Consider the following 14,488-nt stretch of genomic DNA (forward strand, 5'->3'; position numbering starts at 1 on the left):
TAATAAATAAATAAATAAATAAATAAATAAAATCTTACGAGTACAGGTTGGGACGGCCCCGTTCCACGTAGCATCAACTTGACAGATCAAACTGGGTCTCCCTACAAGCTCGTATCCACCATGGCACGTGAACTGTACCACGTCCTGGTAGAAGTTGCCGCCGCTCAAATAACCATTAACAGGGGCCGGTGGTGTCGGGCATTGTACACCTGATACAGAAACAAATGTGCTAATGAAAAAACTGCTATGTAACATCTTAGAATGTTTATGTAATTTCTATCATTAAATGTTAATAATCTATGCAAATTTGATGACGTCATTGGTCAAAATCCAAGATGGTGGACCGACCTACTACTAATCGTTCGGCTAGTGTTCGGAAAGCCATCTTCGGCTGTGTGTGACAGGAGTTTATTAACTAAAAAATCTTACGAGGACAGGTCGGAACGCTCCCATCCCACGTCAGGTCAGCCTGGCAGGTCAAGCTGGGGCTCCCATCAAGCTCGTATCCAACATTACAGGTGAACGTCACCACCCCATCTACGTTATTTGCGCCAGTCATCGCACCGTTCACTGGCGCTGGCAGGGCAGGGCACTGTACTGTAATAGAAGTGAAATGATCTTTTAGAATATTGATGAGTGTGTACGCTCTCAAGGCTACATTTAGTCTTCACCCATTCGCTCACTCACTCACTCATTCAGTTACTCACTCACTCACATATTCATTATATGACATATTCATTATATGACGTTTTGAATTAAACTGATAACGTTATACATGATACAATTGAAACTGATACAAAAGTCATACCGGTGTCATAACCAAAGCCTCCTCCTCCTCCTGCAACATATGTCAAGTTAAAGAAAGAGATCCGTTATTTGAGTCTATAGTTTCACAATACTCTATCTCATAGTAAAATGTTGAACTTAATTCCAACACAACGAGTACAGAGGGATCACATTTTCCACTGTTGCCTTCACTTCCGAACGTAATCTCGCGGGAGTTACGGTTACAGATACGTGACCTTATTCGAGTGAGACTTTACGGATACGTGATGTCAGCAATTGATCAAACGTGCCAGGGGGTTTATATTGTCCAGCGTCTCTATTAAGTGATGGCGGGAGTGCCCTGATATATATGGCCAGTGGTCGTTGAAAATTTCAAATCAAAGAAATTACTGGTTCTGTAAAAGAAAAATAATTTTCGAGATAATTTCATGACCTACCTCGCCATTGAACCTGGCAGACGAACTTGTAATAATACGTTCCAGGGCAGGGCCAGTCATTCCAATCTCCATTGCGCCTTTTGAGTGCACAGTGCTCTCCTCCTCCCAAGTTGTTGGGTTCCCCCGCGCCCCAGTTCCCCCAGTCATTCGAGGCATGTGGAGTTCCATCTTCCCATAGCCAAACGCCCTCAGTACCCAGATCGTTCAAGCCAAGCCAGTATTCTGCACCTGGATCCAACTCGTTCATCAGATTCATCACGAAGTTGTTCAGGCTGCTGGTCTTGGGCATGGCCAGGAGCCCTCCGTCCGCCGCGCACACATCCCTGGCCTGGTGGTACGTCTTGGCTTGGCTGTACGCCTTGAAGCATGCATTCACGGGATCGTGTAGAGTGTACCCAAGAGGGCAACCTGTTAAAATTGAAATTTAACAAGAAATCGAAGATTTCATACATCTTTGAAGGTTTTAAGAGTCGTTAAGAGTTTTCCACTCCATGACATGGTAGGTACTGTTTTTGGTCTGGATGATGCTGTTACACCATTTCTACCTCACTTCTTGTGGCTCTGTGAAAAATTCGGAGACCTCATACCTCCATGAGTTTTTGTAAATGTTTTTTTAATTGTCTTATTAAATATGGAATAAGAGAGAGAGAGAGAGAGAGAGAGAGAGAGACCGAAAACAATACCTCCATTTTCATGGAGGTAATAATGGATAAAACAAACACATCGAAAATAAAACCTCCGTATTTGCATGTAACATCAGAAAAGTCCCTTTTTAGGAATAGGAATGATGCTCTCTGTACCACCCTGCTACATAAACACGTTGTCCTTGAGAGATGCTTTGTTTCATATCAGAGAAGTTATTGCTTTATCATAAATTATTCACGCGAAAGGTTTATGCGCACGCAGCGCGTTTAAAAGAGTCGAAGCGTTTTTTTTATTATTGACCATTTGATGATATGTAACCATGGTAACGTCAACGTTGTGCGGTGATATGCCTCTTGGCAAGGTCATAACATAATGATGAAAGAAGTAGAATATTCAGATAGATTTTTGAATATGATCGTAATATCTTTGCGACCAAATAACAGCAGATATATACGATCAAGGCTAAGCACCGTTAAAAGAAGCAAATGCTATATGGAATATAATGAATATTTTGATGTATTTGGGCAGATTGTAATTATAAAGACTGTTGCACGCGTCATATTTGTTATCAGGGAGTTTTGTGATAAGCTCTATTCTCTAACCTAAATTCCTCCATTTTCTCTCAATCCTTGATTTATAAATTTGGTACTTGAAGGCCTGACTGTCTCTGAGCTGACATTTGATATATTGAGAAAACCTTTATTGTACATCCATGCCGTATCAGGCTAAGTACAGGTTAACAGATGCAGTGGTATATAGTTACAGACACGACTTCAGATGTTATTCTCACAACATTATCTCTAAAACAACTTAAATACAGAGGTTTGGCTTATTCTCGTCTCTTTGTAAAAAAAATTGCATTTTTCAATATTAGCCAAGGATTGAAAGTATGGAAACCTTCTTGTAATATATTCAAAAAGATTATTTCTATCGTTGCTATATAAACTTCAATCTACGACAGAGTGGATTTTATCTTCCACCTTGTTCAAGCTACACAATTGACAAATTCTTTGCTGCAGGAGTGTGCGGTTGTCCGGAGTTTATCACAAAATGTACCGAGGCGTGGCACAAACACTTTGTCCTTGGGGTGTCCTTGGTTTACTGAGCTGATTCCACAGTTTTACATCGGAGAGCGGCAGTTGTTGCTTCATGAATTATTCCAGTTTGAAGTTTACGAGCCAGCAGGTGTTTTGGGAGACGCGCATTGCTCATTCGTCCGCGCCATCTGTTGCCATGTTGCCATGACAACGTAACAAAATACGGTGGAATACAGAGATGATAACACGAGAAACCAGATGAAAATTTTTGGACAGATCATTTTTTTTAAATTCCAAGAACCGCACGCGTGGTATGTAGAATAGCCTCTATCAGGCTCAGAAGCGGCTGGAAGACTAACAATTGGCCAAATACATAACATACCAGGGGAGTTGGTCCACTCAAAGCGGCAGCTCACATACTACATGTACTCCTTTGGCCGACCAACTCAACTGGCATGATTTGTTTTGCCTATTTGGGCACATTCTACGTTTTAAAGCAGCTTCTGAAGCCTACTAGAGGCTATTGTAAATGGCTGGTGTTGAGCCACATAATGAATTGAAATAGCTTCAGGCCTGGCGGACTTTTCTGTTGTTGTTTTTTGTTTGTTTGTTTGTTTCAACATTTTACCCTATGGACCCTTAGAAAGTTGACAATTTGGTACCGAAGATGCACCATAACTTCAAATATTAAGTTAACTGATCTCCCCATATCTCACTTGATTCAATTCCCCACTACTTTCTGCCAATGCATTGTGTTCTTCATTGTTAATGCATGTATTCTATCATCAGCTTCTCTCTTCTGGACTGCAAAAGGAGAAAGTTAGACAAACAGCTGAAGGAATACGATGAAGGCGTCCAATTCAACAAAAAATATCCTGGATGAGTAATCTGTCTGATATTGACATTGACTGCCATTTCTTAGCATTGTTTCGGCATCATCTCATACCTTAAGCATGTTAAAAAGTCCCAAAACAACGTACGTGAGGCGTCTCTTTATTTTCTTGGTATCGCCAATTGCAATTAACACATATAGCTAGCCTACGACACAAAACAAGCACCATCCAGCACATTGTGTGCTATGGGATAGGATTGATTAAACTTACTACATTTAAAAAATTACATGACCAGTATATTGACATCAAGAATCCAGTTTGACTGTCCTTAAATCGCATTTGGGTGTTTTTTTTTAACGAAAAAAATAGATAGGACCACCTGATGTGGAAACAAATAGATAAAATCGTCTTACCTGACGCTTGGCTAACTACATGGAGCAAGGTACACGCCAGGATGATACTTTTGATCCAACGGATGAACATCTTCGATTTTTAGTTGTTTTTTTTTTAATCTATAGTCGTTGAGCAGTTGACAGCGTCCGCCACTCGTCAGAAGAACACACAGTTCTGAGTGAGAAACGCAACAGCGTCTACTCTGGGCGCAGGCGCAAAGCTCGCAACTCGTAAAAGAAAGAAAGAACAAAAAAATGAATAAATTCAAGGTAACAGACTCAAGGTAAACGCGATGAATGTTCAACAGTCGTTGTCATACACTGTACCATGTACAATTGTAGTGCAATAAATATCTTCATCAGAATGAACCTTTGCCTTCGACAGTAGGGGAATCATCATTAGATAGCTTTAAACAATGTTTAGAGTGAGATGTTCAAGGGTTAGGTGTAACAAGTCGTTCGGTGTAATGTAGCCGTGTGCCTGCGAAGCTGGTGTGTTACGCCGAAGGGCGGTTATACCGGCTACACGGATACAGGACAGGAGCTACTGGGCTGCCATGGTGGTTCGGGTGGCAAGGGAGGACTGGCACCCGACATAAGTCAAGTCAAGGAACTTGTCTTCCGAATTCTAAGTTTACAAATGTTCTAAACGTACAGAATCACAAATGCTTAGAAAAGCACGTTTTATGCTATAAAAAATTATGATCAGTTGAATAAATATATGGCACGCAGAAGAACTTTCATGCCTGACAATTGTACAATGTATGACAACGACTACTTAACATATAGAATTGAAAAAAAGTTTACAATTAAGAAATACAATGTACACACACGCAGAAGTGTCCTTGTGGTCCATTCGAGTATATGATTGTGTCCAAGACAACAGTGGACCCAACAAGGGAAGCCACACCAAAACCGTAAAACCATGCAGACATGAAATGTGCCGAAAAGTTGCAGAAATACAATGCACATGCACACAGAGGTGTCCTTATGGTCCATTCGAGTACATGATTGTGTCCAAGGCAACAGTGGACACAACGAGTGAAGCCACACCAAAACCATAAAACCATATGAAATGTGCCGAAAAGTTGCAGAAAAACAATGCACATGCACACAGAGGTGTCCTTATGGTCCATTCGAGTACATGATTGTGTCCAAGGCAACGGTGGGCTCAACAAAACTGTAAAACCATATGAAATAGGCCGCTAGAATGAGCTCAAGGACTGTTGCATTAAAACAAAAACGTTTCTTACCACTACATGATTTGGAACACGACGAAGTGGAGTACATCTGTATTCTAAAACGTGTTCCATTCCAAAACATGTTTTGGAATAACAGGAAGTGGGTTGCATGTTGTGTTGTATTCCAAAACGTGGTCCATTCCGAAACATGTTGTTGAATAACGCATTTTAGAATGCAACAGGGACTTGCCTGATGAAACCAAGGGGTATAGGATTTCTAACAACACGTTTACATGTCTTGGTGACGGGTAAATGTCTCTTTTGGTTTCGCTACTTGTCTAGACTTTGTCAAACTTTTGTTTCCTTTTGGATTATGCTATTTCGTTTTTTTACAGCAGTATCACGAATTGTGCTTGTTAGTACAGAAATTGAAATAACTCGAGATCTGCTTTTGCATGAATCATATGTTCCCACGTTGGAGAACAATAATTTTACTGATATAAATCGTCAGGACAAATATTCACTGGTAATATTTGAAACATCATTTGAGTTTTTCTTCAATACAGTCTGAGAGGCTGACAATATCAAGTTCAGAGTTCTCATACAGATAATACAATGTTTTCCATTCTAAACCCTTTTAATTGAATTTCATATTGTTGATATACATTCTTAAATGCTAAAACGTCTTACATTCCTACACAGTACACCTGTATGATAAGTTTATCCGTGTTAATAATCGTATACGTTTTACTAATGAATGAAATTAAAGTAAAGCTATATCGTAAGGTTTGATCAGTATTGTAACACATAGATATCATAGATAAACTGTAGAAATTCAGAACAGATTAATAACTTTGTCTTTGAAAGGAAAAGCATGTGCCAACCTATAGCTATTCACTGTATATTACACGAAGTTAAACCCTTTTTGTTTTGTTTTGTTTTGGCTTACATCAATGTTTGTCTGCAGGACGTGGTATGTAATACATGTACATAGGTCATCTTCCCGAACTTGATATTTGGTCAAAACACCACAGAACATCCTGCATCAATAAAAAAACATTTTCTTCCACTAAATATCTTTACTGTTATCATTAACGTTTCTTCCACCAAGTATCTTTACTGTTATTTATATATTAACGCCATGATTATTTCAAGGCAAGTTTTCTCATCAATTTACACTCAACAGCTAAATATGATCCTCACATGACTCATCTAAAGATCGACTGATTTGAATCTCAAAATACGAAAGTAAATAGATGCACAAAAAGGAGATTAAACATAGTATAATGTTGAAAAAAGTAATATATACAGAATAATAATAGTATAATGTTGAAAAAGTAATGGATACAAAAACATCAAAACATTTCTCCAAATCAGAAATATCAGAAATACGTTTTACGTCAATACTTTGAGAATACTATCTCAATGAATCTAAATGACACAAATGAATTTAAAAAACTTCTTTATCACAATTACATGATACTACTCACTCAAAGCCTTGCAGCTTGTTTTATACATTTTTATATTGTATTTGTCATAACAAAGAAAAATTAAACTATTAAGGCTTCTATGCAGACTATGTTGCATTCGCTATTACAAACCCACAATAAGAATGATGTTTTACACTTCGCGTTTATCAATAACAATTGGGCATCAGGTTTATGTAATGTAAGCATGGAACTTATTTGCTATTCACTAACACGACACTTGTTTCTTTCTCTCTGTCTTTTAGAGTTCCGGGGTATATCCTCTATGTTTTCTTTGGGGAGTACACACTCAATCTTCGAAGAACTATCATGGATCCCAAGGGTAGTTATTTTTTCCTTGAAGCTTGAAGACACCCTACTTTCCCTAATTTCAGGGAAGTAAAACTGAGTTTCAAAGTCAAGTTTTAGTGATTTAAAAAAAAATAGTAAGTTCAACCAACCATATCCCATAGCACACTGATATCTGTCAGGCAAAATTTTGTTGACGGAAAACGGTTGCTTGTTCCATATCCTAGGATGGTTTTAGGTATCTATTGGTGGTACCAAAAGAATAAAGGGACTTCTCGCGTAGCTTGTTTTGGGGATATTTTAAACACATCAGGTATGAAATGATGACAAAAATGAAAATGTAAACAGTTTTCTTAGTTTTATCGCCCTGAAATGGCATTGGGTGCCTTCAATCATGATAATTATTCTCATAGATCAAACGAGAAGCGATAGATGTTTTCTTCTCATTGGACCCATAGATAACACGAAAAGCCCAAATTTCTGTTTTATCCTTCTTTAACCTGTACGTCGTTTCAGTTGCAATAGATTTTTTATTTAGCGCTATAGCTAGCGCCGTCATTCTCACAAATGACCTGAGCAGAAGCATATCACATTGCTCATTCCTCATCGGGATTCTCATAGATGAGATCAGATGCAGTGGTATCTACTTTCTCGTCATCATTTCCATAAATGATTGGAGAAGTCAGAAATTCTGCTTTCTCCTTATCATTCTTGTAGATGCACTGACGAGATTCTGTATTCTCATCTTCATTTCCATAAAGACCCTGAGCAGAAGCATATAACACTGCTTCTTCCTCATTGGGATTTTCATAGATAAGATGAGATGCAGCTGCAGTATAACCTGCTTTATCGTCATCATTTCCATAAATGATTGGAGAAGTCAGAAATTCTGATTTCCCATTATCATTCTTGTAGATGCATTTAGAAGATTCTGTATTCTCATTTCCATTATAAATACCCTGAGCAGAAGCATATAGCACTGCTTCATCCCCATTGGTATTTCCATGGGTGAGGTGAGAAGCAGCAGATGTAGGTATCTCATTGTTATATCCATGGGAGAACTGAGCAGAGGCAGGAAGCACTGCTGTGTCCTTATCAGTATTTTCATAGATGACATGAGAAGTATCATGTACTGATGCTTTCTCATTGTCATTACCATGACTGACATGAGAAGCAGCTACTGCCTTCTCCTCAAGTGTCTGCCCAGCCTTATAACTAGCCACATCCTGCCCGTACACGACGTTTACTAATTCATGGGTCAATACATCTTTGACTGGCTCTGCGTTGTTATCGTTGTTTTTATTTGTCATGCACGAAGAAATGGCAAAGAGAGATTCAGGGTCTTCATATTCATTCCCAGATATGTCGACCTGTTCATTTGGACCTGCAGCACTATGGATTTCCTTGGGATTTGTAGATCTACCTTGACCCCCCGAGTCATTGTTCCCCACGACGTCTGTATTTGGAGAACTGATTTGCGGTGTTGAGACTACAGAAGGCTCTTTAGTCCTTCGCTTCCACCAAACTTCAAGGACAAGACTAGAAAACAACAGAGCTGCGCCAAAAGTGCCAAGACCAATGGCAACTGGCAGGGGGAAAATGGATGGATTGCCTTCGGAGTTGTCAAATGGAGATGATGTTGACACCAGAGATAAAATGTTGAAAGGGGGCGAAACAAATGTGGCGGTTTGGACATCTACAATCACTGTGGCTGATGCGGAGCCGACAGGATTTGATGCAATGCAGATGTACTGACCAGCTGCAGCATCTGTTACAGTAATATTGGTTATGGTGACTGTACCATTCACTGCCACAGTCACCATTCCACTGGACTCAGCAGTTGCAATCCGTCCAGATGGGAGGGTGACAATTACACTGGGAGGGGGCACACCTAACGCTTCACAGGACAAATATAGAGTCTCCCCCTGTGCTGGTGTGGTATCACTGATCATAAACCTGACGATTGTTGGCTTTTTGAGCATCATACCTGTGGTAGATGTTGAAGCTGTCATAGTGGAGATCTCTGTAATGCTAAGAGATGTCACATCTGGAAGGACTGTTGGGGTTTTTACCTCATCAAACAGTCTGTCAGATCCAGCACCACCCACAAATGTTAGCGTTTTGGACACCCTACCGCCAGACTGTGCGGTAGATGGTGTAACTGTGACTGTTGAGATCTCTGTAGTGCTAAGAGATGTAACGACCGGCAGGACTGTTGTTGGGATTTCAACCTGAACAAACAGTCTGCCAGACGCAGAGCCAGCTGGATTTGTTGCCGTACAGATGTACTGACCAGCATCTGCTGCAGTAACATCTCTTACGGTAACTTAAGTATCATTCATGCCGAAAGTCACTCTCCCTCTGGACTTATCAGATTTATTTAGTCCAGGAAGGGTGAATCGGATGACTGGTTTGGGTATTCCTGAAACTTCACAGACCAAACGGAGAGTCTCTCCCTGCACTGGGGCGTTATCGCTTACTTCAAACCTCACGATCGTTGGTTTTTTTAGCATCATACCTGTGGTAGATGTTGAAGCTGCGACAGTGGAGATCTTTGTAGTGCTAAGAGATGTCACATCTGGCAGGACTGTTGTTGGGATTTTAACCTGAACAAACAGTATAGTAGATGCAGAGCCACCTGGGTTTCTTGCGATACATTTGTACTGACCAGCATCTGCTGCAGTAACACCTGTTATGGTGACTGTAGCTGTGGTATTCTTCACCTCCACAGTCACCCTCCCTCCTGACTCAATAGTTGTATTCAGTCCAGATGGGAGGGTGACTGTGATGTCTGGTTTAGGCATACCCAAAGCTTTACAAACCAAATTGAGAGTCTCACCCTGTACCAGTGTACCTTTGTTATTGTTAAAGCTCACAATCTTAGGTTTTTGACATATCAGATCTTCGAGGTTTATACGGTCAAGCTGTTTACCGCGGACGTTGCTAGGTTCTTGACATGTAATTTGTTTTTTGAAGGGGGACTTTGTCTCAGTTATCCTTTTCCTGACAGGTTTCATTCTACAATCACAGTGCCAGGGGTTGTCCCACATGTACAACGTTTTAAGCTTAGGCACGTTTAAGAATATGTCAGGGTGAATGCTACGCATTTGATTGCCCACTAGCTGCATACTAGTGAGCTCGGGTAAATCTGAGAATGTACCAGACTTAATGTCCGGTAGTGGGTTGTAGTACAGCCACAACATTCTAAGCTTTGGAATATTTTTGAATGTGCCTGGCAGGATGTTACTTAGCTTGTTGGAGTGCAGGTCCACACATATGAGGTCGGCCATATTTGAGAATGTACCGGGATTAATTATGGAAATTTGATTTTTCTGCAACAATAAGTCTACCAACTTTGTGTACTTTGAGAAATCAGACTGACTCAAGCTTGTGATACTATTGCCCTCTAGGTTAAGCTTAGTGATGTTTCTAGACAGGTCCTGAGGAACACTGCTGAGGCCTCTGTTGGAACAGTCACAGTCTGATGAACAGCTGCTGCTGCAGGCTGCGGTCGGGCTACTTTCTCTTGAAACGGTTAGCAGGAGAACCAGAAGTGTCTTCAGCATGTTGGTTATTTTCTGTACATGAAAAGGAGTTACACTATAAATAAAGTAAAGGTAAATGCACTAGTTGTCCCATAACCTTCAAACATCAAACCCACATGAAATGTTTATGTTTGAAAGTTAGCATTGTAGCAAATAGCCTCCAGACAGACAAGACAGACAGACACACACACACACACACACACACACAGACGCATCTGAAAACATAACCTTCTTGGCGAAGGTAATAAAAACAAACTATACAAATACTCTTGTGTTGCGTGTGCCTACTCATGATCATTTCCCAATATTAACGCGCGGGGTTCAGGGTAGAGCGACATACAAATAAAATCTTCTACATGCTGTGCACATGTGCCTATTCATTTCTGTAGAACCGCGCGGAACCATGACATACAAATAAACTTTCTTTGTGCTGTGTGTTTGTCTTTTTTCACTCGCGTAACACTACATATTCATAAAGCGTTGCCTGACAATACGGCGCCCTGACTTAAAAAAGTACACGCTTGACTTGAGCAGTAAACTCCAAATCACCTCCTCTAGTGACGTAATCAAACCGTCATAAACATATACAAAATATTCATCAATGATGATAATAGTAATCGTAGTCAAGGAAACAATCATAAAGCATCGATGATCATAAACCAAAAATCCGCAATAATCCGCAATACCAATAACCAAATATATACCATGAAACCCTACGAGGGAATCTTAACACATTCGATGGTATCGTCCATTAAGAATGGTTTCGCCCATCCCAACTATGCATACATTACCTAATCGATATGTATCAATATTTTTTCTTAATTATTTTCCTAATTATGCATACATTATATCTTAATTTGGAATAAGATTAGAAGACTTGCATAAATTTGCATACATCTGCATACATTGTACTGTACAATCCCAGTACACTACTCGCCTCGGTCGACCTCAACTTCATTAGCGTCTGGATTCGGACCAGACGCAATATTGAGCATGCGTAGTGTAGAGATCGCTGCACGCTTACAAATGTTCAAAAGGATCCGACTTTTTTTTAATAAAGAAATATTTTATTCCTAGGCTGCTTTCCAAGTGAAGCATACTTAAACCCGGGAATCTAACTGCTTTATAAAAGTACGCTTAATATCTCGGACGCCCCGGTTTTTGTAGGAGAAATAAATGTTGTTCCAGCCAACAATAACAAAAAGTAATCAGTCGCTGCTCTGTAGTGCTAATAACTGATGTCGGCTTGCTCAAAGTAAGTCCCTCACATTTTATTGTTTACATATTAATCACCGTTACAAGCAACACGAAAATGAAAAGGGCGTAAACCTGTCTTCAGAAATCTTTTCAGATTTTCATTTTGATGATTCAGCATTTATCGCTAAAATTTTTGACGCAAATTCTGCAAATTTTCCGCTCCCTGATCATAATCGTTACAGGCAGCACAAAAATAAAAGGCGCGCCAACCTGTCTTCAGAAATCTTTCCTCTGCAAATTTTCTTTCTGATGATTCTTCATTTATCGTTTATTTTCCGCTGGAAATTGTGCCCTCTTTCTCTTCCCATCATCGTTACAAGCAGTACAAAAATAAAAGGTTCACCAACCTGCCTTCAGAAATCTTTTCTCCGCAGATGTTCTTTCTGATGCCTCAGGATTTATCGTTTTATTTTTCCGCCGTAAATTGTGTCCTCTCTCCGTCCAGACCGAAGTCGAAGACAGACTGCGCCGTGCTTCTCTCAAGGCCGCACAACGCAGTATCAATAGGCGACCCCTATGGGGCGGGTATACAAAGTAGTGCGGACAAAATTATTGAAGCCTGGCTAGAACGTTTAATGTGAGAGGTAGTCAGGAGTAAACTGCACTGTGTGGTACAGAAACGTATCGCATTTTGAATGTGATTTGGAAGGTGAAGATTTTCCTGTTCGTGTATGAATGAGCCGCATTACGCAACTGGCTTTCCGGGTGAGTCGGCTGCAGTTCAATTGGCCTCTACCAGAGGGCCATAGCAAATACAACACATATTTCAGTCATGCCCCTCCCCATAAGATGGACTGTTCCAAACTCACACCTGTGCAAAAGTAGAACATTTCAAAATAATTTCTGCGAAAAGCGAATTATAATTATTATTTGCCATCTAAGCTACGTGGTGTTGGTGAAGCCGTAACTATTTGGGGTACACATAAAACATTGTACAAGAACTAAATGGCATCTATGGTGGAATCTACGAGGAGAGGTCAGGGTCAGTGTGTACGAATGTAAGTCGCAGAGTTTCCCTTTCAAGGAGGTAATCGTAGTGGCGGTGCGAGCGTCAGTGCAGAGGGTGTTCCAGGGTGACGTTGCTCGGTAGAAAAATCGTGCCGATCTGATCCCAAAGTGCTAGCCTGGGTACCATCCTGGTTAGTCTGGAGCGGACGTTAATTAACCAGGATGGTACCCAGGCTACCAAAGTGATGCGTATGAATGTCCATACATATTCGGGCAGTAAAATAACACATTCCCATGCGACCAAGAGTGACCGGTACCATGTGTCGGTAACTAAAAGTTACCAAGGAGTGTAAACATCGCAGAAACATGCGTGAGTCCACCGCCCAGGGAACCATAACGTTGTAACGCCCGTGTCACAGACAGAAGCAACGTCTAGCCTCTACTGTTGGATAAAGGCCCTCCCCAAAATGCCGGCTGCAGTCATTGTTCTTCTAGGTTTCTTGACGTTGCCGACCTTTGCTGAAGAGGTAGGAATAGAGGAGGGTTCCTGCTCCAAATACTTCAACAACAACATCACGGTTGTTGCATCACCCGGGCCCACTGGACTAAAGGGGGACGTGGGGCCACGAGGTACGGAGTTAGCTGACGGCTTTAAAGAGAATGTTAAAGTTTTAACTTTAAACATGTAACTACGTATACCAACACAGATGAACTTTCATGATAGTATTATATTTTTTTTTTTACTCACAACCTTTTGCTTTACATGAACCAACTACGTTTCGATGACCGTCTGTCACCTTAACCATCATCAGGGCAATTCTGACTGGTTCGCTGTGCATTGGAGCTAGGTGTTACATGGTTCACTGTGTAACAGGTAGCTCCAGTTCAGATGTGGTATAATTAAAAAAACCCGTCCGCTGACTTGGAATTCTATAATCTCCAGGTGACGTCGGAACGCCAGGAGAGAAGGGCACGCGGGGTGCTCCAGGTAAGCAGGGTCCTGTCGGACGGAGAGGTGAGAAGGGAGACAAAGGAGAACAGGGTTCAGCAGGTGAGAAGGGTTCACCTGGCGACAGCCCACCTGTGTCACCCGCCGTGGCCTTTTCAGTGGTACAAATGACCAGCCTTGACCTCCCTCCAGACACAACGAAGTCCGTCGTCCTTAGCAACGTGGGCGGGGCTTATCACCAGGAGACCGGGAGGTTCGAGGCGGAGGTGGGCGGTCTCTACTTCTTCACCTTCACCGCCATGACGGAGGACTTCAGCGACGGTCGCTTGTGGATCTATCTGACGAAGAACGGCGAGCACATGGTCGGACTGCACAAGAACAACAGCGGAAAGGGGAACAGAGAGTCGGGCAGTACCAGCGCCGTGCTGCAGCTCCAGCCTGGGGACGCCGTGTGGGTGGAGTTTGATGCCGGCAGCTGGTCCAACAGTGGGGAAAGGCACCTCACCTTCAGTGGGTACCTCATCCACGCCGCCTGAAACTATCATAAGGCCATGTTGATCTGATTATATGGATGACATCCGCGCGCGTATGAATTTTTGTCGACTTAAAAAAAGTTTTCGACCATACTGTAAATCGTACAAAGTACCTGCAAAATGAGCAAATAACGTTATATGTCGTACGTTGAAAAAAAATATTGGAAAAT

The 14,488-nt window shown here is 41.3% G+C and overlaps 2 protein-coding genes across 2 annotated transcripts; one reads left to right on the forward strand and one right to left on the reverse strand.

Moving 5' to 3' along the window:
- Positions 1–802: 802 nt before the first annotated feature.
- LOC109472751 (leucine-rich repeat-containing protein 15-like) lies at positions 803–10,652 on the reverse strand. Its single transcript, XM_019772595.1, has 5 exons — positions 9,941–10,652; positions 8,793–9,016; positions 8,243–8,312; positions 1,408–1,631; positions 803–838 (listed from the first exon to the last, which is right to left on the reverse strand). The coding sequence occupies exons 1-5, from the start codon at positions 10,650–10,652 to the stop codon at positions 803–805; spliced, it is 1,266 nt and encodes a 421-aa protein (XP_019628154.1).
- Positions 10,653–13,221: 2,569 nt separating this feature from the next.
- LOC109472754 (complement C1q tumor necrosis factor-related protein 3-like) lies at positions 13,222–14,366 on the forward strand. Its single transcript, XM_019772599.1, has 2 exons — positions 13,222–13,466; positions 13,780–14,366. Exons 1-2 carry the CDS (start codon positions 13,304–13,306, stop codon positions 14,319–14,321), a joined length of 705 nt encoding a protein of 234 aa, XP_019628158.1. The 5' UTR covers positions 13,222–13,303; the 3' UTR covers positions 14,322–14,366.
- Positions 14,367–14,488: the final 122 nt, after the last annotated feature.

This window comes from Branchiostoma belcheri, unplaced genomic scaffold, assembly GCF_001625305.1.
Source record: "Branchiostoma belcheri isolate BF01 breed outbred unplaced genomic scaffold, Haploidv18h27 scaffold280, whole genome shotgun sequence".
In the NCBI taxonomy this organism is placed as follows: Eukaryota; Metazoa; Chordata; class Leptocardii; order Amphioxiformes; family Branchiostomatidae; genus Branchiostoma; species Branchiostoma belcheri.